Here is a 26,637-nt window from a genome sequence, read left to right on the forward strand (position 1 = left end):
TGAGTAGTATAGCATACAGAGAATCCTGTTGTCTAGCAACCAAGTGCACCAAGAATAATTCCTGCTTATATTCAGAGATGTATAAATTTCTTCATGCCAGTGCACATCACACACACACACACACACACACACAGAAGCACATACCTTTTGCCCCTCTGAGCACAAATCCAAATCCTTCATTGTCTTTTTTCTGCAGGACCACTGCCTTTTCTTCTATTATGCAGTCACTGTAGAGAGAATTCCGAGGATAGCGACCATTATTACATCCCTTCATCACCACTGTAGTAGCTGCTCCTCCAGTGTGCAGGTTCATCATCATCACAGCCCGTTAATCAAATAATATTGCAGTAACCAAGCATGGGAAAATATAGAACAAATAGTAGCGAGGGGAAGACAAAGACTAAGCTTAATGATAAAAGAGAACATGACAAAGCAACTTAAAGAGAATAAAAAAGGCAGAGAGGAAAAAGAAAGAAGAAGAAATCATGCATGGTGGTTTGTGTTCTATATGAATGACTGAATGAACATGTGATCATGTAATCTGTGGGCTAGCTAGGACTCTAAAAGGAAAAAAAGTAAGTGAACTGAATGACAGTATCATTAATAAACTCCTCAATCGTGGATGTACCAGATGCATCTTCTAGTGAAGCCAAAATGAAACCAACCAGAAGAAAAATGAGGCAGCATTTTAAATTTAAAGATAATAAATTATGATTTTATATTAGCTAACTAAAAGGCACAAATATATTCTGAAAGCTATGCCTTGCATCAAAAGCCCTTTTTCAATCCTATTGAATGTTGCATGCTGCAAGAATCCCACATGATCATCTGACAGCCTACAATGCTAACAACGTGCAGCTGCCTTGGCGTCATCAAGCACAAATTTCCACAGCATCGAGAATCTGCATAATTGAAATAGTAACAAGGCATGCACAATCAGGAAAACACATTTCTAAGGAATATTTCCCATCTTCTGATAAGCAATTAATATTATAAAACAAGGAGATGGTGTAAAGGACTATTTATGTAAGCAGTATGTCCTTAAAGAGAAAGTAGCCTTAGGAATCTTACTGTCATTGGCTAAGAAAAAAGTAGACGGTAGATGAAGAAAAATACATTAAATCCACATTAAAATGGGACGTTTCATATACAGGGAACGATCTGTAAAAGCCTTAAGTTGTTTAGTGTCTCTCATTAAACATTAGGTTACTAAAATAAGCTCAAAGAAAAAAAAAGAAAAAAAAAGATTTTGAACGCTCTTTTAAGTATAAAACCATTACACAGCACAAGTTGCAAGACATTCTTCTGAATAAAGACAGGGTCAGGGGTTAAGTATTCATGAATCGTAAGCACTGCAAAACATGCTGCTACGTTGGCTTTAAAAACAAAACTATTTAGGATAGAATGAAATATGAGCAAGTTTTCTTTTCTTTTCTTAATTTTTTACTAGCCAACAATTGTTACCACTGGTCTTGTACAGAATCCGGTCACTAAAGCATTTGATACAATGAGAGACGGCATCTGCTTCAGTGCCATTAATAATCCGGAAGGGGAGGAGGAAACTAATCAAAGAAAAATTGGTGTGACCTTTTTATTTAAAGCTCTGCACAAAGACAAGGATGATGGTATCAGGACAGCAATGGACAGCCTCCAAACTCCAGATCTTTCATGTATCGCAGGCTATCCTTTTGGTGCCTTTCCAACTCTAACTGAGGGACGCAACTTCATGTTACTGCTAAAGTGATGAAATTATGTCTTCCAAACTACAAAGTATTTAAACACCACACGTGAATTAAAACTACCACAGTGGTGACTTTCTGAGCTACAGATGATAAGTATCAACAGCTTTTGAATACTGTGTCTTAACTTACTATTATTTACTGTATAATTCAGACATTACCTTTTCTTACAATTAATACCCCTGCTATGGAAAGGCTATAATAAGAAAATGTGTATTTCTCTAGAAAGCCAAACGCACTCCTGTTCAGGGCTATGGGGTTGGGATGGAATATGCAGCCCTCAGAGCCCATACTGTAGCGCTGAAGCCCTCCCTCAGTGTCCTCATGTCAGAGAAACTGCCTGAACCTACAAGCGTACCGGCTTATTTTCGTCATTTCACCACTCACGTTTTCAAGGTGGGACCCCATACCTACCCACTGAAGAGTCAACAGTAGAGCTGTCTCCAGCCTTTTTCTTAATACATGCTCAAACTGATAAAACCCATTTCCTTTAAGTTTCCTTGTAAGCAATTAATAAAAGTTAGAAGGCTACTTTTGAGAACCTAATCATAGAAAGTGTTTGGTTCAAGGAACAGCCCTCCTCTCCCGTACCCAAATCCCACCCTCATCTCAATTCATTAATATCAAGAATTCAGAAGCCTGTTAGCTAGGTACCTCGTCAAACCTTGCTCTGATTCTTTCATTTTTGTTGACAAAACCAAACAAATTCATAATATCATTCCTTAAAAAGCTGAAGGCTGAAGTTCCAAAAGCAGTCCTCAGAAAAATCAGGATCAATTCACCTGATCAACATTAGGCATCTACACCTAAAAAAAAGGCATCTAGGGTACTTTCACAGTCAGCTAATGAAATGAACAGGCATTTTCAAGTTACGCTCACTTCATCCTAATGTAGAGGTCTATGACTGTTCAGATTAATAGTAGGAAAACCACCTATGATTTTCTTTTCATGTACAGCACATTTATTGCATAAACTACCTAGTTTTACACTTCAGTTTCGACATTGAAAGTGGGAATACTAAATTGCCAAAATTTTACAAAGTTTTGTGTCTTACATGCAAGGAGGAGGCGAAAGGGAAGGGAAGGAGAAGCGCAGCATGAATTTTTGGTAACAAAATATACAAACTGATCTCTATTACTTGACAAATACCGCTTACTAATACACTGTTTCAGTCATGTACTACATAACGAAAACTCCATCACAGCCTGTATGGCAAAAATGTACGTCTGAAAAAGTCAAATGTGTAGCCATTTCTTTTCATTTACGTGCTAGGAGAAGGGGACCTGCAATAATCTTATGGCATGAGCAGTTTAAATTTGTTTAAAGCAATCACAGAAAGCAAATCGATTCTCTACACACAGCCCAGTGCTGCAGAGCTGAGAACTAGCAGCAGCAAAAGGATGGAAAACAAACATGCACACACAAATGAACCGAGAGAAGGGGGCAGAAGAGGGGAAAAGAAGTTCAACCTCTGACTGTTTGCCGTATCGCTTTTCGTTTGCTTTGCCACAACAGGGTTCCCTTATCTCCATGTCAGACTGGACCTCTTCGCTGAAGACACGCTGAAGGTCTGTTCACGGTCTACCTGGTCTTGGCAGGCAAAGCGGTGCCAAATGTAAAAGTAGGTCAAAATTTCTCACAATGAGCCTTCTTGGCAGCATTTCTTTGATCCTGAAGGTGGTGTAAATACTTAGCAACAGAATGCATATAGGGTATAGCTACCAGTGACAAATAAAGGTGACGTTACGTTACAAGCCCGTTCAGAGGTCTGAGCTCAAGCAAGAGGAAGAGGCATTTCTTCACAGATGCTTTGAGTACAGTGTATGGCTCTAGATGAGGCTGAACAGTCCCTGCTATCTGTGATACGCCAAATTTCAATAGGTAAAATCCTTAAAGTCCATTTCTGTCCCATCTCAAACTGCAATTAAACAGTGTCCATTTCCGAGACGAGTTTTCAGAATATTGCTAGTTCCGTATTATGGTAATAAAATGAGTAATTTTAAAATCAATAGCTCATTACCTAAATAGGGCACACATTACTTTGACTTTGGGCTGTATAAGTCTAAGATTCATTGCCTACAAAGTTAAATGCAAAATACATCCTATCAAGTGCAGAATATTTCTGCATCAAGTACAATCTTAAATATAAAAACTTCAGGCTAAAAAAAAGTCAATCTAAAATCACTTTTGCTTTATCCAAACACTAAATATTAGAAAATATACTTGTTCATCGGTTCATGTAGCTTCCCTAACACTTTAAGGCTCAAGAAGTGTGCAGAGGTCTTAGAATTTCCATAATTTTACAGACTTACCAATGGAGAAAGGGAAATAAAGAGATTTACCCATGGTCAGACAGACACCTGAGATTTGAATTCAGCACTGTTATGTTCAACATAACAATCATCATTTGTGTAGACTTGTCACAACAGCAAGAATTTCTACTTTGCTAACAGCCCATTAAGACAATACTTGAGGAAGGAAGTAGAAATGTCAAGTCCTTCATAAAGATCTGTATGAAGAAAATAAAGGTTGAAGCACAGGTTCCTGATGGAGGCAAACCCATGAAACCTAGTTTCCATTTCACAACTAGAATAACTACACTCTATCTTAAAGCATCACTTATTGCAAAAGTTGAAATACTAAATTGCAGAGGTGGAAACTATCAAGACCACAGAATATGTTTAGGCAAGTTTGTATCACGTGTATCGCTGCTGAATTCAATCTGAAAAACAGCATGTAGCATACACTCCACTGGAAATGATCATCATCATCTGGAAACAAAAATGGCTATTTGGTATATTGTCAACCTCTCCCTAAGGCAGAAAAAAATGAATTTAAATAGGAGTTATTTTCCTGATTCTCTCCAATCGTGCATCCCCTAGAAATGTAATCTAAGTCTAACCTTCTCAGCTTTAACAAAGTGGACTACAGCCTTCCAAGGCAGAAAAGTTATCTAACAGATTACACATGAGATCCAAAGAACCAGTTACAACCAAATGAGTAGCTTTCTCAGCCCACAAACCCTTCAGTCAGGTGGCTTGCTCTATCCTTGAGTGGGAAGTTATTCTCTGCAAGTTCATTTCTTTGTTGGCCAAGTAAATCCAAATCTCTTCATTAGATCTTTTTTATGTCCTCTCCTCAGTACTGTTGCAATTTCAATCTTTTTTAAAGATCTACTGAATTCACAGCTAGCTACATGTTAGAAGGATCAAATCACAGCCCAACAATAATGGAAATGCCTTTTTTGTACCTTGCCAGATGCAATAAAACAATATCTAAACCATTCCATAAATTTATATACAATGTCGGAAAGCAGTCACACTAATTCCTTTAGGCCAAGATAGTCAATTTATGGTGGTTATGTTCAAGCCCATAGAAGGGCATTTGGGAAATCTATTCAAGAGGAGCTCTTTACTGCCTGTTCCGACAGTCCATCTCTGTTAAAAGCATATAAAGAATGTTCTCTCCAAATATTTTCCTTTTTTGGGGAAGTTACCTGTCCTGATACCATATAAAATGGAAATGATATCTACAGCAAATCTTATTGTAAGATATAACAGACTTCCAGTGGATAAACTTTTGCTGTCATTGCTGGAAGGGGTCAACCTTACTATTTATAGTCATCTGCTGTAATGACTCCAGGAAAATTGGCTAATCCTAGTAATTAAGGCCTTCAAGATTAATGAAGACTCTCTATGTGATTGCTCAAGTTTCCCAGGCATTGATCATCCAGCTGTAGGTCTTACAGAAGAGCTTTCACAGCTCTTGCATAACATGCAGAACAGCAATCACTTGTTCAAGAGGTATTAGCTACACCAGTGAGCATGGCTCGTTGCACAGCAAATAGGAAAATACATAGATGGTCCCTACCTAACCCACTTACAACCCAAACAGAAACAGCAAGATGTAGTCAACTGAATATTCAAACTCATAGTAACCTCTCTGTAACATGTTGTCGTCGCATGCTGAGATTCTCTCATGTGATGATGTCTTTCATTGCATTGCAAGGCAATTTGTCTTAAGAATGTGTTGTTTGGTAAATATATGATACAGCTTTGAACAACAACATGTTATTACGCTAAAGAATAATTCACAGCCCGGTGCTACTGCCTTTGATAGAATCTTTTTGTAGTTTCTCATGATAACATCTTTAATAACCAATAACAATTTCCAGCTATTTTGGTCAATCATGTTTTACCATTTTTCAGAATGTGTGTTTACTTTCTATATTTTGCTTTTTTCAACTACTTATTCCCACCTTCTAGCAATATACTCTTACAGGAGATATTCAGTAAAAATACAATTACATATTTTGTCCTGCCTTGTGTCAAAAATGCATGCATAGCGCTTACTCTGTACAACTCATCAATCCTGCCAATATAATTTTCAGTCATATAAGACAAGTCTAAATGACTTCCCTTTAGTGTGTATGTATATCTGGAAGTTTATAGCAGGATGTGGTTGGGAGGAAGGCAGTAGGAAAATATTTTCAAATGGATGGTTGATAAGTACCTCAACATTACACTCAAGGAAGATACCACCTGTCATTAGAACAGAAATACTGGAGAACAGTAAACTTTAAGTTGATAAACTCCTTATTTTAGGAGCTGAAGGTAGAAGTCCAAGGAGTATAATGATGGTACAATAATTAAAATATCATGGAGAAGGGATGAACAGAATCACATAGAAGAACAAAAAACGCAGAGTCGTCCTTTCTGCTCTTCCATACCTGAGGCCAAGAGATTGTCACAACAGGGTATCTAAGTAAAAACATTGTTTCCTTCCTTTGCAGTGTTTGACTTTCCCCTTTCTTCTCCTTAGCCCCAAAGCCATCAGAATTGTTTGTAGGAACTCACAGATGTAATTGTTTCTCATTTTTTCAGATAGGGTATTGGGGCACAGGCCTATATTTTCTTCCATGGAGCTACTGTACATAAAGTGGAGTTAGGCTGAAGTTGAACTGTTTCCCCAAACAATTATTTCATTATCATGATCCAGAATTCTCACATCAGTACAACATTTACTGTTAAAACTGAATTAGATGAATTAGAGGTCATATGTGGAGGTAACAAATCTGCCCATCCATAAAAGCTAATACAGTTCTCAAAATACCCTTTAGCGTCTTCAAAATAGTTATACTGGAGAGTAAGCATTATTTCATCAGGCATTCACAATGAGAAGGACTCCAAGTCATTTTGCTATTTCACCAAAAACACAATTACAAAATCAGGGCTGCATATGGACATGCAGCATGGAATAAAATGCTTAGTGCTACGTATGGATTCCGGCTCCATAGGTGCTCTCAAAGAAATTGCAGCATCCAACGACAGTATCTTTACTAGCACTTCCAACAGTTGGTTGTGTGTCAATGCCTTATGGCACAGCTGGCACTCAAGCAAAAAAACAGAGAAGGAAAAAAAGATTGACACCACTACCCTTACACTATTCTTCTCTCTGGCTTTATAATTTGTAGCAAATAACTTCAAATTGCAATAGAAAGGACATATCCTAATTTCTCCTCAGCCAACTTTACATTTCCTCCATGGCTAAATGGCTAACTCAGCATAGCCATGTCTTCCTCAGCTGGCTTCATTCAGGCCAAGTAAAGGAACGTGAAAAAGAGAGGATGCTTCAGCCATACTCCTACATACTTCCTATATTCATATATTTGTCTTTCCGATCTCCCGTACCAGTGCTGTTTCTACAGAGTTCAGTAAACATCACGTAGAGAGTTCTTTGATCATGAGAAAAGCAAGTCTGCATATTTTCCATTGCAATTCATTTGTTGATGAAAGAGGTATATGCCAAACTGTAGCATGCCATAAAAGACATTTAGACATTCCCTAATTCCTATATTGCACTGGTCTATACTCCATTGTGAGGAAATTACAGACTGAAACCTGACTGGGCATATAACTCCTTCCACACTTTTAAACAAGTAATCAAACCATCTTTATTGGATTTTGAATACTTGATACCCTTGGTAAAAACGAACAGTTCTTCACTAAGTTACCAAAACCACCAATACCAGTCATGCAGTGTTTCGATAAGAATTAGGAAGTCAGAAAGATTGTGCTACTTTTTCCAGCCCTGTGATTGTCGAGTTGCCCAAAAGATTAACCATAATTACAAAGAAGCAACCTATGTTAAAGAAAGTAACACTGCTATATATTTCAACGAATTTATGCTATAAAATGTTACATAGAAATATAGGTTTTAAAAGAGGAACATTAAATTTTATGACACAAGTACAAAGAAGTTACACAATTTCTTTATATAGAACCAACGAGAAACTTCCTCTCTCTGTGTATGCATATTAGTCCACATTTTCTTATCCAGCCTATAATTACACTTAATATCATATTTTTTGGCGTGTAGGAGAAGGGAGTAGGTGACCTAAAGTAATACCCAAGTCAATCGATTTGGCTAGTACTACTTTGGGGTTTTTTTCCCTGTTTTTACCTTAAGTTGCTGAAACTGTAGCCACTAAAGTAACATATTGATATAGCAGAACAGGCAGTCAAACAACTTCCTGGAACCATAAATCATCCAGTAAAAGCCTGATTTTATATTTTACAGAAATCTCAGGACAGGATATGAAGGGAAAAAAAAGTCAATGGTCAATATATATGGGATACATTTGTACCTATATGTATGGATCTCCATATATGAATATACATACACACACTATACATACACACAATGCAAGGGGTATACATAGCCTTTTTTGAGAAAAATGTTATTATTCTCCTGCATCTGCACTGGCAGGGAGAAAACAAAAAAGCATGGTGGGCTGAGGAGAGTGCCAAAGTGAGCTCAAAAAAAGAAAAGCTTCGCTCCCCTATCTTAATTAATTTCATTTGCATTGAAAAAATAAATAGTCAATTCAAGCACCATACATGACAAAGTAAAAACTAAACATGAAACATTAAGGCAGGTATTGTTCTAGTGTAGAACATGAGAGTTTTATAACGCAGAGTCCTTCAAACCGTTTCATATAGTTGTTCCATTAGCATACTAGTATTTTGGGCTACAGCACACTCCACTTATACCTAATACTTACTAGGAATTTTCAGCTGTAATTATCAAGCATTTGAGTGATCTAAGCCTGCATTATGAAAATATTAATATTTGTTGCTCCTACTATGAGCTTTGAACAAAAGGAATAATAATAATAATAATAGCTTTTAATAACAACACTGCTTTTCTATATAGTTTTTTTTAATCAATAATTTTCTGAATATTTTGCTAAAGGTGGTCAGTATTATCACAGACAACCACAGCAACAAGGAAAAGAACGTGTTCAAGGTCAGCAAATAGGACAAGTAACAAAGGTAGAACCAGGGAAGTAAATCCAGATCTAAGATAACAGTATGAGTGTACAAAACCATAACTACATATAACAATAAAGATTTTCTTCAGCCGATGCAGCATCTGAACTAGTTCATAAAGCTTGCTAATCAATCGCTATGCTCATCTCAGAGCTGGCATACATCAGACAGGACTTTGAGTTTTTTCCTTCCCTTTTTAGAGCGAGCCACTGGAACATACGCACAACCATGCCGGGCCGGACACGTGTCGGTCCTTGGAGCCCAACATCCTATCCCTGCCAAAGGCCAAAAGCCTGTAAAAGATGGACAAGGACTTTTGGTGCTTCCCTGAAGTACTCCACCAGCTCCCAACCAAGCTGTGCTACTTGCTCCTTGTCTTACTGAACACCATCGTACACTCTGTTCCCTTCTTCTTGTACAGTTTTGTCATCGTGCTTTGGGACATGCACATTCCGTGGTAATACAGGAGATTATATCTGTTTTCCTCGGGATCTCTTCATCTGTGTTTCTCTAATACCCTTTAGTCACGCTTCCAGTAAAAAAAAAAGGTGCTTTACTAACACTTTTAAAATGTGTTACAAGGCCCTTAAGGTAGCAGTTTGACAGTGCAGGTCTCTGTAACAATTATTAAACTCACTATACATTTCAGTATCATAACTTGATTTGCTCACTCAGCCATTCAGAGAGTCTAAACATACTAATCTAAAGATACTAATGACTAAACATAAATAAATTATGAAATAGGGGAAAGACACTGGTGATTTCAGGACTGGTGATAACCATGAGTTTCAAACTAGTTTTAAGGGATCCCTCAGGGTTTCCATCACACTCTGTTTGCTCTGATGAGCAGGAGGAACTATCGCCCTCCTGTCCTGCATTCCTTGGAAACTAAATACAGCTCTAACCACAAGAAGCCTGAATAACCCTGACTGTTCTTTACAGACATAAGTATTTCACTAAAAATTCTAGATTGTACAGAAGTGTATAGTGCTTTAATCATCAGTGTTAAAATGCCTGTAAAATTTTATGACAGTTTAGTATAAGTTGTGTTACAAGTAAGTTTCAAGCTCTATCTCAAAACAAATGAGGTATTAACAAAAGCATAGAGGAAAGTTTTTCTGAAAACATCTTCCCACTGTTTTCTTCTCCAAGAACTTTAAAAATACAGTATAGAGTGAGAAACTTTGATTTTCTAGGATTTTACTGAAAAGACATTAAGAAGTTATTTCAATTAGAGTTTAATTGTCACATATCCCTTTAAAAATCCTGACTAACCACCATATTATTTTACAATCTCATTAGCATCAAAAAGGAGGTGCAACTCTACCTTTTTTTCTGAACTATATTCTCCCCTCTCTCCATTTCTCTAATTACACTAAGCCCTTGAGTTATTTTAAGCCTACTCCAAATTTTGTTTACTTATCTGCAAAACAGCTTGAGAAATGTCCATCTTAACAGCTTTCCTGTCCAACAGTATCAGCATTTTCAGCAATTTTGTCAAAGCATGGCCAGTTTAGCCCACAAATTTGGTAGCAGTGAGAAATCACTGACTTTACAGATACCAGCTGATGAAGAGAGAGAACTCTGCTTTATTTAAACTGGCCGTTACTTTTCTTAATTAAGTGAATGTTGAACTGGAATCTCTCCTTATTGCCCCTTTTCCTTTGACGTTCAGCTATAGCTCGCTGGTTGCACTGACGTGCAATTTCTGGAAATATGAAGCTTTTATTTTCTAAGTATTGGAGACGGTAAAAATTTTGGCTTATTATTTCAACTCAATTAAGAAACTAACTTAAGATGCATAGAGTTTGATTTTAAGTGTATTTCAGAATTTATGATATCTGAAGTGTTTACAGTAAAGGTATAAACCACCTCTGCTATAGTTACAACCATTCTACAAATCTGACAGTGCAACACTGTAAGTCTTTGGAAATGCTAGTTTAAAGGATCACACAATCTACTCAATATCAGCCCTAGTTTCCAATTGTAGCATTAAATGCTTAATTCTGAGACCTGTTATCTGTGCCCAACATGCTTTTTTTTTTTTATTTAAAGAATAGAGAAATTAAAAGACACATGGGTAACAGTCTTTCTTCTAAATATGCAGTTACCACTATTTCCTAGTGCACGTATTTAACTTAACATTCACTATTCTGTTCAGAATTTTGCCATGAAAACAGTTTTAGTGAAATGCTTATCCATTAAAGCAAATTTTTTGTTGATATATTTTAGTCTAAATTAAGCCTTCGTTACACATTATTTCTGCAGAATACAGGATGAAATTTTATATCAGAGAGAGCAGGCACCCCCAGCAATATCACCAACTATTCAATTGGTATATCTGCCAATCATTCAAATATAGCATCCCCACCTGCATGCCACAACCTCTGAGGACAGAGCTAGCATCTGTCTCTTGGCTCAGTGAAAGAATAATAGTTTCAAAAGACTTGGATAAAGAATCGCTCCAGCCGCCAGGTTCTTGGCATTCATCAGCAATACAAGGTATGGGTTTAAGTCAAAGCAGTCTAACGCACATGGGACTCAAGCCCAGATCTTCTTTATTCCAGGTGAACACCTTGACACCAGCTATTGCTTGCTCTTTAGCAGGTCCCTCCTTGTAGGGTTTTATCCCACTCAATTTATAAAGAAATACAACTCCAGCACATCTATTTTGTCCCAAGACAAAACAAGATATCCTCCTCCCATCAACCTTATGTTTTGCACAACGGAAGTGACCAGCTTTACTTAGAGCATGAAAGGCAACCCCTTTCTGACTTGTCAATAGTTTCTTCTTTTAAGAGGATAAAAAGACATATGCTGCCTGCCAGTCACCCTTAGAATTCGCCTTGTAGATCAAATCCTGCAAACGCAACAAATATTTGGGAAAATCTGGCTGGAAAGAGGAAAAAAAAAAAAAGTGGTTTAAATCATTGCTCCCACTGGAGGAAAGCCCACAGATCAAGCTCAACAGTTATTTGTTCCTTTTGGCCTGCCAAAACTTAAAAATGCATCACTTACAATCAGAGGCACCATATGTCGGCTTTTGCTCATCTAGTGATTAGGTGAGAGGAAGGCGGCCAAAGGTGTAGTGGGGCAGGGAATTAAAGGTCACATAGAGGAAGCTAAGTCATCGCAGTGGAGGCTAGAAGACAGGATTGTAAAACACTAATTGTCAGAAACTTAATCATTCTCCTTTTCCCTGAAAAACAAGCATTTTATTCTGTTTTCCCCTGCTCTATCCTTGCATCTAATTATGTGGCTCCTGTTTCTAACTAACCTGGTATCACACCCTCACAATCTTTTCTTGGTGTCCTCACCTTCTGTCATTTCCACTCCTCTTTCCTATATATATTTTTTTTAATTTTCTCTATTCTAATTTAGAAAACTATTCCTCCCCATGCACAGGACACAGGCTGCTGCTTTCAGTTCTGACATTTAAATCCATCCTGACCTCCAGCATCAGGTCAGAGGAGTTACAGGGAAAATACTGTTGAGCTTGAGAGTATCAGTCACTGTGCAGGACATGGCTCACCCACCAAACCATGGCCCTTGCAGTCAGGATCTTCTGTACCCAGAGTTACACAGGTAGGTTTTCACTAGCGCTAGAGGTAGATCCTTAAAGTCTTTCAGAACGAGCATTTTAATTTTAAATTTTGGAAAGGCTATATATTTTTTTTTCAACTTTGGTCTTGGAAGCTGTTGGTCTTTCTTTGCTAACACTTTACCGCTAAAAATTTAGGCAAATATCTAGCCCAATAAATGTCTGCCAAATTCTAATCATCAGTTACAAAATCATTAGTTACAAAACCATTAGTTGCTAAAAGCAGGATCTTACTGAAGTGCTTTAAACAAACTTCACTATTAAGGCAGCAAACAACTTCAAAATGCACTTGCAAGTCCATGGAAACTCTTACCACTCACCGTATAGTTTTGTATCTTACTGTAGTTGTATTAGACTTTAATATTGCATCTTCATGCAATTATACTACAGATTTCAAAGAAGAGATACTACAATTCAGATACATGCACGCACACACACACCCTTTTTACCTCCTATTTTAGCAATTACTTTAAATATTTTCTGTAGTCACCAACATAAAAAGCTCAGTCGTGGCAGCACACAACAGCAGGGGAGGCAAAGAGCAAAGCTGTTTATTAGCAAGTAATATCATTTTCATTAGAAATTAAATAACTGTAAATGGAAAACTTCACATTTTACATCTCCACCTGTTCCACAAAATCTACAATGCCTTAATTATTGCTTAAACATATATGTAATTTTCCAAATTATATTAAATTATATTCTTCAAGTTAATGAGGCACAAGGTATTAAAAATGAACTACCCTCATCTTTCTGCCTCACACATTGAGAGCAGTTCAGTGCTATCAGACTATTATACTCACAGTAAATGAGTTCATTCAGAATAGGCATCAGGCAAGGCCAACAAAATATCTTTAGAAATAAAGTGACAATGCACGCACACAAAACATTTTACACACTTTGTTTTCTATACTTTGGTTGGTGCTGACTGTTCTCTATGCCTAAAGAACCAAGAGTATCACCTATGCAGAGATCTTAAATCATTAAAATCTCAACAAGCATTCAGATGTGACCACATCACTATATCACATGGTTATACTTATACATCTGTTTCATTACAACTATGAGCATACTCAGATAATTTTTGCTACCATCTCCCAGACGAAACTTGAGCTACGTATATATGTAAAAAAGTTAAAATACTGCTGGTTTTACTTCCTTCCAACAGAGGAAACCAAGAATTATGTTTAAAATATATGCCTGCAGCTAAGAACAACTGTAAAATCACTTTCAACTTATTATCAATGCATCAATCCCAGAGTAAAGGAACAGAAATCATGAATTTATTAAGAACGAACAGCATCCATTTTAATACCCTTACTCCAGTTCCTGCAAGACATCAGCTGAACAGTACAAACTTCACAGAAAACATTAGCACAGTGGAACTGGTGCCATCCAACAGAAAAACGAAAAGTCTCAGTTACGTCAATGCAGAAAGACCTATTCTTTATGTCACGATACTTCTCTCAGCATCTCCCTCACTGTTCTGCAGGCCTAGGGAGAACCAACGTGAAAATGTGGCGAGCAGGATATAAACAATAACAACGGCTCTTATACGTTCCTCCAATTTTTATAAAGAACCGTTTGCCAGGATTTAGCAGATTGCTGCTGACGGCTGCGCACAAGCAAGCAGCACTCGGCGAGTACATACGCTAGATGCGCCGCAACACGGTAACGGGATTACTGCTAAGCCATAACCAGGAAAGGGTCCCTTAGCTCCCTGGCTAGCGTTACATACCTCGTGACTTGCAATGGCCAGAATTCTTCAAAAGGTCTCCATCCATTTTAAATATATATTTAAAGAGATGAATATTGTATTTTTCCAGAAGGAAGACAATCTATTTATGCCAAATATCCACATGAAACCAGATATCGAACTAGATGAAAGTATTTCGGCATCAAATTGAGAGCTTCCACTAAAAAAAGTGTAATTACTGTGTAACACACCTATTAAGACAGCACATTTACATCACAACTTTGGGACAAAGACTGAGGTATTCAACAGGTAGGCTCCGGGGATTGAAAATAAAAAAAGAAAAAGCACTACACAGAATGCTGAATTACAGGGGTAGACAGCTTCAGCTGTGCCCGAGTCTCTCTGAGCTGTCTAGGATTAAAGCTTACGCTGCTCTATCCGGCAGTGCAGATGACAACATCAACAGAAAAATGCTGGGAAATACAGCTGAGAAGAATCTCTCATCTCTCATTTTTGTTAGGTGTTTGTATGTAAATTGGCTTTTGAGGAGTTGCTTCTGTCAGCTTCTATGTTCGTGAGACACAGATGCTGCCACCTGACTCCAAGTAGGGACACTAAGGTTAATGAATTAAGCTTTTAATTAAGCTTTCTTACACATACCTCCCAGACTACACAATCCAATTTACCTCTTTTTCTTCATCCAGAAAAACAGAACTAAAACCAGAAGGCAAATCAATTTGGTCCCATCATTAACTTTGTGGCAAAAAGCCTTTGAAAAAGGTTATTTATTATTACATCCTCTCCTGTGAGCTTCTTAATACTGCTGTAGCCATAGGATGTCAAGAAGAAGCACCAAGAAAGCTTCTCCCATGCAGTGATTAGTACCAGTTAAAGTGGTTAGGAAAAAAAAAAAAGAAAAAAGACGGGAAAGTCAATTGTACTGTGAAGAAAGGGAAGACACAGAACAGGCAGGAAATCTTACATTTATATCGCATACTTCATAACTGCATTGAAACTGGCATTCAATTATGTTATTGACTTTTGCAATTTCACTATTCTGTTGGGGGTGGGAGGGAGATGGTGCAATTAACGCAGTAGTAAAAGTTTCCACTGCTGTGTTCTAAAGTTTCCAAATCCATTAAAGCAACTGGATCATGTTTTCCACCAAATCAAGTTTATAACCTTTACATAGGACCAAAATTGCTCATATAATTTATGTCTCCAGAGTATGAAAACTAAGTTACCACTTTATCATCAGTCATATCACATTTAAAAAGGTGCTAACATTTCACATTTGAAATTAAACAACAAATTAATTTCACATATTTTAATGTGGTAACTTCGTTTTGTCTTCTCTGATTTTCCTGACTGAACAATTCACTGTCCTATCTTGAGAGAACTAATCAATTCCCTCACTTCATTTAAAAAGCAGATAAAAATTAATCATTTCTAAAGGTTTACCTTATTTTTAATTTTTTGAAAAATAAAGAATTCTTTAAAATTCCAACATCCATTCTATGCCTTAGCAATAATTTCTGTTATTAAACTGGAATTCGACCTTGATGAAATAACTGATTTAAGGCCTATAAATAATTTTCTTTGAATTAAAGGTAGTCCTGAACTTTAACTAGACCTCTGAAGAATATTTATAATACTTTGGAAGCTTTTGCTTTGCTGGTCACAATATTACCCATCCAGCCTAGACAAAACCGACCCAAACAAACATTTTTCCTAACAAACTCCATGGGATCCGCCCCTGCCCCAGCTCTCAGAAGGAATGTCCCATGGTTGTCTTGACCACTGCCGACCACAAATACAGGGAAGATGCAGAACTCCAGAGACATGTCAAAGCAGTTTTACATCATCTCCTTGAAACTTTTGTTGGTATATCTGCTCTTTAGGACAAGGGGTAATGGTTTTTAAACTAAAAGAGGGTATAGATTCAGACTAGATAGAAGGAAGAAATGTTTTATGGTGAGGGTGGTGAAACGCTGGAGCAGGTTGCCCAGAGAGGTGGTGGATGCCCCATCCCTGGAGACATCCAAGGTCAGGTCGGACGGGGCTCTGAGCAACCTGATCTAGTAGAAGATGTCCCCGCTCATTGCAGGGGGTTGCACTAGATGACCTCTAAAGGCCCCTTCCAACCCAAACCATTCTATGATTCTATTCTATGATTCTGTGATTCTTCTGTGCCTGCTTTCTGCTCCTCTCGGTGGCTCGAAGGCACGTCAAGCAAGTACAGCCTCGGGCCGTGGCGCTTCCTGGGCTCTGACACCATGGGGGTGCTGCCTGCTTGCTCCAGCTGGGGAGGCAGAAGGAAACTTTGCTCACTTGCCACCTCAGCCTCCAGAGCTGCAGCCCAGGACAAACGTCCAGGGACACGTATTTACTCCGGTTTGTCCAATAAGAGCTCCTGCTAGCATAAGAAACTTGACCCTCTCTCGCATGTATGCCATTGCAACAAAGCCTATCCTTCTGTCGCCATTTGTCCATCTGCATCAGATTAAAGGAAAATGATTGAAAGGAATTAGTTCTTAAAAGGTTTTAATAAAACAGGAAAGGAATCCATGTAAAGGAATGTCAGCAGTAGCAGCGCGTGACAGCTGCAGGAGACAACATCATTTTTGCATAACAGAATTAATGTACCCCATCAGCATTTAAAGCAGATAATACATTAGACCTGGTAGTTTCAAATATTATATTTGTATGATATTTAATGACTATTTGTACTGGCAAGCAAGTCTCACTGCCTTTCTACATATTAGTAAGTATAGTACCCATTTTCCTGAAGTATTAATGTATGGATAACTGATCTCTTATGCAAAGCTGAAATAGGATTTAATGAACCTCCATTACTCAAGCTGCACATTTTCCTAAAGATGAAAAATGCCATGTACAATGTGTTTTCCTGCATGTGAATAAGCCCATTAATATAGATTTCTGAACAGAGTGTTTCTGCTCAGCAATTTTTGCCCTTTGGGAGGGGGAGGGAAAAAGAGAAGGGAGCAAACACTTCCTCTCACTCCCCCACATCATCTCCAGAAAGGAACTGGATAGGCTTTGTTAGTACTTTGGTTTCAAAGCTCTTCTTAGTACACAGGCACAATTGCCTTCTGACAAATGTTTATTAAAACTTAGCTGCAACCAGTTAAATCTGGTTTACTATATTCTTCCTCTACTTTGGTAGGAAATGATAACAGAGGAAGTAAACAAAGCAGTAGAAATTTGGAAATATCGAGAACTGCTGGTAGTTTGACATCTTGTTTGCCTCTTTTAACAATTCCCCCACCCTGAGGAAGCCCATGCTAGGAATTAAATCTGTACGTACTAACAAGACATACTAATCTCCAGTCAGATTCTTAAATGCAAATTCTTTTTCTTTAGCAGCAATATGTAAGCCCCGGTAAAATTACCACTTAGATATGCAAAAAGCTGATTTGCAGCCTCAGTCAAGTATCTGAAACACAACTTTGTGTGCCATTGCAGTTTTAGGGCAGCAAGTCCTCGAACTCTATTTTGTTTAGGAAAAAAGTATCAGAACGACGTTTCACTACATGTCATGTTTGTAACAGATGAAAAAGGAAGTTTCCCTTTCGTCATGGTGTATGTTCTCTATAAATACATCATTACAGTAAGTTATTATATGTGCCTCTAGAGAAACATGTTTTTTCTTTTTCAGCAGCTAACTAGTGGACACCAAAAATATTTTTTTTAGTTTTCCTAGTGTTATTTTACGAAAATTCTAAAATTACCATACTTTTCTCTACTTAAGAGCATGTTAAGCAAATCTACCTTTCCACTGTATTTCCTCTCCTACCTTTCCCTCTCGATTTCACTATTACGCTTCAAAATGGGTCCACTGGGTTTCAGATTCTCTGTGGAAACTATCCTTGAGTTTTCTTCAAAACTTTGCTTTACTCAGAAGCTGCCAAGAGAACTCTGTTGCTTTCCCTCTTACTGCTCAGACAATTAATAGATACTAATGCCAGAATCAGCAACAATTGCAGACATACTTCATATCTAGAATCTCAATAATAGGGCTGTACAAAAACTATCATTTTATTTGATAAACTCTCCTGCTCAGCTATAGTCCTGAATCAGGCAATGTAAATTTTTTGAGAGCTTTGCTGTTGCACTGCACAAGCCCAATGCCTTTAGAGGAAAAAACCCAAACTAAAACCAATCCAAAAATAAACCAACAACCTTCCCCCCAACCCCCCAAACATGTCACACACTTTCTGTGACTTCCCAAAAGCAGAGAGTATAATCCATTCATCCCCAACAGCTCACTGGTTAAAAGTCATACTTGAGCACCACTGAGATGAGGTTCAAGCCCTTGGTCTGAATATGGCTTTTGGCCTCCTGCTTTCAAAATAACCTCTCTAAAGTACTGCCTACTTCAGAAAGGCAAATGGCATTGTTCTCTCCCAAGAATGGACCTGAACTTTCTCGGGAAAAGGACAACAAAAAATCCAAATGCTTTAGAATCAATAGCTCCCCCCCTCCAAAAAGAGAAAAAAAAAAAAAAAAAGAAAAGTTTTGATGGAACTGACATTTTCTAAGTTAGAAAGTAGCCGTGTTTCTTCTGTTTTTTCTGGTTTCCAGGTAGGATTATTTGGTATCTCTGAGGGAACATGCTGCAGCCACAGCTTCTAGCTTTACAAAAACAACCCTACCCATTAACACTGAAATATAGACAAGGCTATGAATTGTATAGAATAATGATCACTCAAAGAATCTTGCAAAAAGCCAACTCCTCTCACTGGAAATGTAACCAGTAACCAGTGAGCTTGCTCTGCAGAACAGTTACGTGTTTCGTAATACAGGCTAACAGCTTCTCTTGACAACTTTATCATTATTAGACTGCGCAGTCAATCACATCATTGTCCAACAGTGCGAAGCTCTGGTAGCTTGGCTGATCACGGAAGGGGAATACGCAAGATGCTGAAATGCGGTTTCTCAATTCCTAAGTCCCAGCAGGAAGAGCTGATGCCCTGTAGCACACCGTGTACAGTAACAGGAAGATCAGAGCCTCCAAGACAGGATGATTGTAGCCAACCCACAAGCCTTTGCTTCCTCCTACCGTGTCACCAAACCTTCCCTCTTCATCCAACATGGCAACACTCTTTCAAATCACAACTCAAGATACTGCAGATTTACATATTTTTCCAATGTTTATAGGCTGTATGCGGCAGACAAACGGCAGCCCCCTGCCTTTCAGAGCTCCGCACACCGACCGTCAGGAACACAGAAGGATATCTTGGGTATCCAAACTACTTCAGCTGACTTGAATTCCATCCTCCCTCCCCAACTTCTTTAACTGGCATAGAAACTATGCGTGACCCTGAGAACAAGGATTAAGATCGCATAATAAAAACAACAGTTACCACATCTTCTTTCCTTTTTTTTAAAAATAGTGTGCTACGTGAAACTCTGCCATCATTACTTTACACATTTCAGAATTCTTCTCCTACCAAAAAGGTGTTTTTCTTGAAAACTAAAAAAACCCCAAGCTGTAATTAAACAGTGAGGAGAAAAGTGTAATGATTCCAGTATGCCACCACAATTTTCTCAAGAAGACACCAACAGCTAACTGAGGTTCTGTGCTTTAAAAATCATACTTTCTACCAGAAATTGGCTGTATGTCCAATGTATACGCATGTGGGAGAAGAACCTGCTTAAAAATCATGAATACTCAGCAGAACTGCAAATAAATAATATAATTTCTAATTTCTAAATTCCTCATTTCTAACAGCCTAATTTCTACTTAGGATCTAAGACACCGTTCAGAACAACAAATCACAAAATGTTATTTCGGTTTTCTTGTCAGCAAGTATGATTCTGTGAACAGATATAGAAGGCCTGATCTTGTGAAGTATCCAACAACTTAAGTGGTCCTTGACTGTAGAAGCAGCTGGAACATGCTGCTTCTGTGAAATGCTGATCTCTTTCACCACTCATGAAAACAAAATAGCGAGACTCATTACTTCATCACCCACTATTTTTGTAGACCCATCCCATATGAAAAAAGTAAGTTGTGATAAAAAACAATTTAGATGTAGAATGATATCTTGAGAAGCTCTGTTTAGTAATCTGCTTCCCTCTTCCCCTCAAAAGTCTAAACCAAAAGTAACAATTAAATGAAACCCAGGAAGGTTTTGTAAACAGATTGCGACCAAAAAGAAAAATTCTTACCTTGAAGCATCAAAGCTGTCATAGGATCCAACTGTGTAGTGTCTAAACAGTTTCTTTGTTCTATCTGTTCGTGTTTCTGCACAAAGAAAAGAGAATTTTTAATAACACCCCTGTATTTCTTAATCAAGTGCTTTTTTAATTTGCAATTTTAAAGCGGATTTTCTGCTATACATCGATAAAAGAAAACTTACAGTACTTCATAGAATCACAGAATGGTTGAGGTTGGAAGGGACCTCTGGAGGTCAACTTGTCCAACCCCCTTGTTCAAGCAGGGCCACCCATAGCCAGTTGCCCAGGACAATGTCCAGACAGCTTTTGAATATCCCCAAGGAGGAGAGTCCACAACCCCTCTGGGCAACCTATTCCAGTGCTCAGTCACCCTCACGGTAAAAAAGTATTTCCTTATGTTCCCTTACAGTGAATTAACATGGTTTCAAGTAATTTTGAAAAAAAAAATTGACTTTGGAGTTGAGACATTCTTTTATCATATCGTACACTTCAAGTGAATAAGAAGAACTTCTTGTAGATCACGTATCGTATCATTCACAAGTTTTAAAGTTCCACCCACATTCTCAGTGGCAAAACCTTTCAAGTCCAATTTCTGGTTCTTTTATAGCTTGGACAAACAGGCAAAATACAAGAAGAAAGAAAGAAGAAAAACCAGCAACAAATTTCAGAAAGGTTGGAAAAATAGCCAAAAGAATGCAAAACAGTATTTTTTGTTTAAACACACACACACACACAAAACTAGAGCTATTTCTGTAATTTTATTAGGCATATGGAGAATGGGGTAGGGGGAAAAGTAGCTGCCCACATTCATTGCCATCAATCAAATCTCACAGGAAACAGCACCATGAAACTTGTACTACCATTATACAGCAAAAGCAAACAATCCAAACAACTGGGGGATACGGGGTGATACAACAAAAAAAGAAATCCCATATTTGGGAAAGATGAAGAACAAAGGAATAAGATACAATAATATGTCTAATAAAAAGGCATTTAAAACCACAAATACATTAAAATTTTATATTTATGCCTTTTCTTCAGAAAAAAAAAAAAAATCTATCCCACTGAAGCAGTTCCACATCTAGTGGTTGCAGCATTAAATCAACCTCTAGGGCTATGAACATTATGTTCACAAGTATTTCTACAATTCACCAACTGGTTTAATATGGGTATAACAGTTACAGTACTTAGTTTAGAACCACATCTGTAGGACAACAGGCAACAGAGCTAAACATCTCTCTTCCTCTAGGATTGGAAAGATGCTCTCTCATTTATTCTTTCAATGGGTACCTACAGAAGCACCAATAAATCAAGCATGTGGGAAAGATGCAGAATCTATTCCAACATTTGGTTGCTTCAGTTTGCACAGCAAAGAGCATAACCTAAAAGGCTTTCATTGAAAGGCTATCACTATATGTGTGATATATATACGCATATATAAAAAATACACTTGTAGGGAAGGACAAAAGGATTGTAGAGAAGGTGGGTAATTCATTGTCACATTCTTCTTCAGAATGACAGGAAATCACACAGAAGCTTACTTCCAAAGAGGCATTCAAATAAAGTAAAACTTTAAGAAGAAAGAAAGTAAGGAACCTTCTTTGGTAGCTTTAAGTATTACAATAATTGTTGTTCAAATGTATCAATTTTCTGCATCTTACTCAGCTTTTACCACAATAATATTTTAGTGTATTCATTTTTCCTCAGATGAGTATCTTCAGCGCAGCCCTTTTTAAATGGCTGCTTTGTTCAAGGGAAGATACTTATGCAGCAACTGTAGTTTTTGAGACAGGAAAAAGTCTTGCCTAAATACAACTTGATCCTCGAATGCAATCACATTAAGTTAGCCTAACAGACATCAAAAATCAAATTGAAAAGTTTCTGGTTTAGCTTGTGACCATGAAATTCTCATCTGCATGGCTGAGGAATTTTTCACTGAAGGACAGCCTGACTCCATCCAAACAGATTTTATTAGATCTCCAAGCTAGACGTAGCCCTCAAGGTACACCATCTCTATGTCACAACTTTTAAGGATGTTAAAAATTACTGTGAGAGGTAGTGCTGTCAGATGACCAAGTGCTAGTCTGCGGAGAGAAAAAATATATCAGTGCAGGATGACAGGCTTTAAACATGGCCAAGGAGCACATTGCAGAAGAAAGTACTGGGAGACAGACTTTGGGAAGAAGGGTTGACAAAATGCATCTTTCCTTGCTTTAACCAGTACAGCTGACACATAACCGGATCACGCCCCCAGTTGGAGACATAAATACAAATACATACATAATACAGAGGAATTATGGCTGAAAATATACGTGCAGGTTGAGGCTGGCTAAGAGTAAGCAAGTTATTTCTTCATAGCAGTGCACCAGTGTGCAAGATACAAGAAAAGCAGTACGAAGAAAAAACAGAAATATATACATTTATATAAAATTTAAAAAAGGAGACTAGCCAGCCTCCTTCCTACAGGATGGCCAAAGAGGAAGAAAATCCCTATTGTATTATGAACCTTACTTGATAGTTTTGTATAGGCTTATTTTATCCCTTTGCCACTCACCTACAACCTATATTTTTTGTCAAAGAGGCCTGACCTTTACCCCAGGTTCCAGCTCCTATTGCCCTTACCCCCTTGCCTTCCTGGAACACCCCAAAAGGACAGAACTTGCTCCAGGACTCACCTAGCACCTACCCAGACACAACCAAAGCTCAGCCAGCCGGCACGTTAGCTGCAGGGCTGGAGGACAACGTGTTGCCTTTCACGGAGCAAGACCTGTAAGTGTAGTGAGCAGCAATGGTACCCAAGGCTACGTGACATCTGCTCCAAGAGATTTGGCTCTGATGTCGCTCACTGTATGACTGCACCTCTTACCGGGCTGTAAGGGGTTCAGTGAATTTTGCGGGTCAAGCCTTTGTCGCTAAGTTTACAAGTTTAGCTTCAAAATCCAGTGCCCTGCTGTGATGCGCAATAAAGTGACCTGCATGAATTGCAGTCTATTCCCCATCAAGCACTATTCTTTTTCACACTATCCTAAAAATCAGATTAATATCAAGACACGCAATCAGAAGAAACACAGAAAAAACATAAACCTGGATTCCACTTAGAGTTTACCACTGGTCTGTTTCCAGAAGTCACTTATAAATAATTAAAAGAACAAAGTACAATGAAGAATATTTTGGAAATCTTAAAGCCACTGCTTGAGCCTTAAGGAGCCAGCTGTTTCTTCTGCAGAAACTGTTTTCTATAGCATGATATTTCAGTGCTATTAACGAATACAAAGTGGGTGGGAGGAACGGAAAGGCACAGTAAGACAGATAGCTTTGTTCAGCTACTTAGTATTGCAAAGCCAGCATTCTTCAGCTGCAGCTTGTATCTGCTCCCTGTCCCTCCCACCCCTCTACTTTCCCCCACTTCTTTGTGTGCAACCGTATTCACAGGGATTATTTGGGAAACCATTAGCCTTACAAATCCCTGAACTCAAGGCTAAGTGGTATGTTTCCCAGGTTGCTGTGTAAGTTCTTTAATTACCCTCTTTCCCTAACCTCTGACTCAGATTCCAGTCTGTCCTATTACGCAGCATAAGTACAGACATCCAAAAGTGGGGGGAAGGATCAGGAATCTGCCATCATAATGAACTGAATACTGGAAAAAAAAAAGAAAAAAAAAGGTTCAATTCTCTAATTTGACTAAAGAATACAAAGAACCTATAGGCAATTGTTTAACAAATGATTTTCTGAATTCAAGCCATACATAGCATAATAGCACTAATATAGGTATAATAGCACCAAGGGGTTAGTTCCAGGTTTCACTGGATTTTTACCCCATTCTTATGTCCCCAGGTTTTCTGAAGACCAGCAATTTTAATCAGAGTGCTTTGGAGCAAGTTAGGAGTACCTAAGACTAGTAACCCTAACATCATTTATGGAGTCCGCACCTGCAGAATCCTTTGAGGATTTCTTTTTAAGCTTGATTGCAGACAGATTAGAAAGACTAGCAAGAAGATACAGACAAGAAGGTCTAGAAAAACATTATTTAGCAGTGCATATATTACTGCTTTATTACTGAGAAGAACATCTGCCACCACAGATTAAAAGTCATTGCATCAAATTGGATCAGTTCAAAAGTTATTCTAGGAGGTAGAACAAAACACAAGTGTTTGCAAAAATGGTATAGTTTCCTTTACGCTGACAGAAAAAAGGAACATTGGTATATCATTTGAAGTTTCTAGATTTCTTGAGATGCCCATATTTTACCAGAGTTACTCCGCTGTATTTTTTCCCAATAACTGTAGCTGATTAGAAGACTTTCTCTCTACAGGCCTTCATCCATCTCTAGGTTACAGCAACAGGACATACCTGGGCATGAAGCATCAGGATAAAGGGCACAGCTAACAACTCAGTTCTCACAGTACTGCATTGCTGTTCACAGACTAAAAACCATTTATGTGAAAAGGAAGGCTCCATCTACAGCTACTGAAACTATTTTCCATAAGAACACATCACCATAAAGCTCCCCACTTTCTGCTAAAAAAGAAAACAAAAAAAACCCAACCCCAACACCCAAAACCACCTGAGAGGTTTTATTCACATCAATTAATATGCCATCTAGGAGCAACGTGAGTCCTAGTATGATGAGAGCCATAGAAGAGTCTGCAAGGTACAAAATAATGTGGCAAGTTTTTTCCTGGTCCGCTCTCCACTGAAGCCAATGGAGTTGCAGTGGAAATAAGCTATTTGCACTGTGCAATAGTGGTAATACAAATAATAAAGCCCTAGCTCTTTCTTTATTAGAATAATTTATTGTTGCAGACATTTCAGTAAGCAACAGACTCAAACCCTGCCATTCCAGGATATAATTAATAGGGTTTGAAGAAAGGTGAACATTGAGAAGATGCAGGTGAAAAGCATTTTCTCCTTTTCTTCTTCCACCTTAGGAGGAGTGATGGTTCTCCTCAACCGAGAAATATGTATATGACCTCCCTGGAGCTTCGCCGTGTTAGTCTCGTAACTGACCACAGGAGTCCAACAGTGCCTGCAGACATTATCAAAAGCTGAAAAATCACTGACATGAAAAGCAAGAAATAAAATCTGGACTCTAATTCACAAAGACAGATAATGCCATTCTTGCTCTATTTCTCCAGTGATTAGCACATAACTATTGTAGCCATGTTAGAACAGACAACCCGATTACCACACTGACACTATTATTTGTAGTAGATTGCTTACATATTTGATATTGTTTGGAAGAGTAAAGAACTAGGGGGAAGAATTCCCAAAGCAACTGTCTTCATTCCTTTTATTCTTCCTGCTGCTCTTCACAGGGCATTTTGGCGGCCGTGTTTCCTAGGAAACTGCGAGGGGTTGCTCTGCCAGTGGGTATGTTGTGAGACTGCTTGCCAGCACTCTGGGAAGGGTTTAGAGTGATCGACATGTCCATAGGATGAACAAAGGAAATAAAAGTGTAACAGCCTGATTTATGTGTGCTATTGGAGAGACAACACAGAGCAGCAGGTACCCTCCAAATATCACTGACTGTTAAAGGTAAAGTCAGGGTATTCTGCTACTCCAACCTAGTTATCGCACTTGTTGTGCTAGCAGAATTTAAGAAATGGTTTCAGTCTGTTCTAAGCCAATTTCCAGCATGAAGAAGTACGCCTGCACACTAGGAAATGCTTTTTCAACCCAAACATAAGAAAATAAATTAAAAAAACATCCCAAAGGCAGAGCCAGAGTCCTTCCCTTTGGTCTTCAGCTTTGGGCACAGTATATTCAACAGTTTAGCACCATCCCGAAACATGAAGCTTTTCTTTCTTCCCTCTTCCCCACTGACATCTCTGAGAGATGTTTCACTAATGCAATAGATAGTTACAGACGTTCGTTGCCAAAAGAGGTTCAGGTACAGCACTCTGCGTGTGTCTGATGGAAAGCAATACCCAACAGTTGTCAGAGGCTAAGGCTTTCACTGTGTATCTTCTCCCTCCTGTGGAAAAAATGCTTTCACAACTATTTATGTTGAGGGTTAGACCAGAAGTTATTCCAAGCTAAGGAAAGCAGTCTAAAATTCTTTGTTAC

General features: G+C 38.2%; 1 protein-coding gene across 8 annotated transcripts in view; it reads right to left on the reverse strand.

Moving 5' to 3' along the window:
• Positions 1 to 26,637, reverse strand: part of SHANK2 (SH3 and multiple ankyrin repeat domains 2) — a 365,112-nt gene that overhangs the window by 143,102 nt on the left and 195,373 nt on the right. For all 8 annotated transcript variants that reach the window (XM_030038580.2, XM_030038579.2, XM_030038578.2 and 5 more), the window contains 2 exons: positions 20,563 to 20,638; positions 145 to 227 (listed from right to left, as the gene is read on the reverse strand). In XM_030038580.2, coding sequence (XP_029894440.1) covers positions 145 to 227; positions 20,563 to 20,638 — 159 coding nt within the window. The remainder of the gene's footprint in view (positions 1 to 144; positions 228 to 20,562; positions 20,639 to 26,637) is intronic.

This window comes from Aquila chrysaetos, chromosome 16 (genome assembly GCF_900496995.4).
Source record: "Aquila chrysaetos chrysaetos chromosome 16, bAquChr1.4, whole genome shotgun sequence".
Taxonomy (NCBI): domain Eukaryota; kingdom Metazoa; phylum Chordata; class Aves; order Accipitriformes; family Accipitridae; genus Aquila; species Aquila chrysaetos.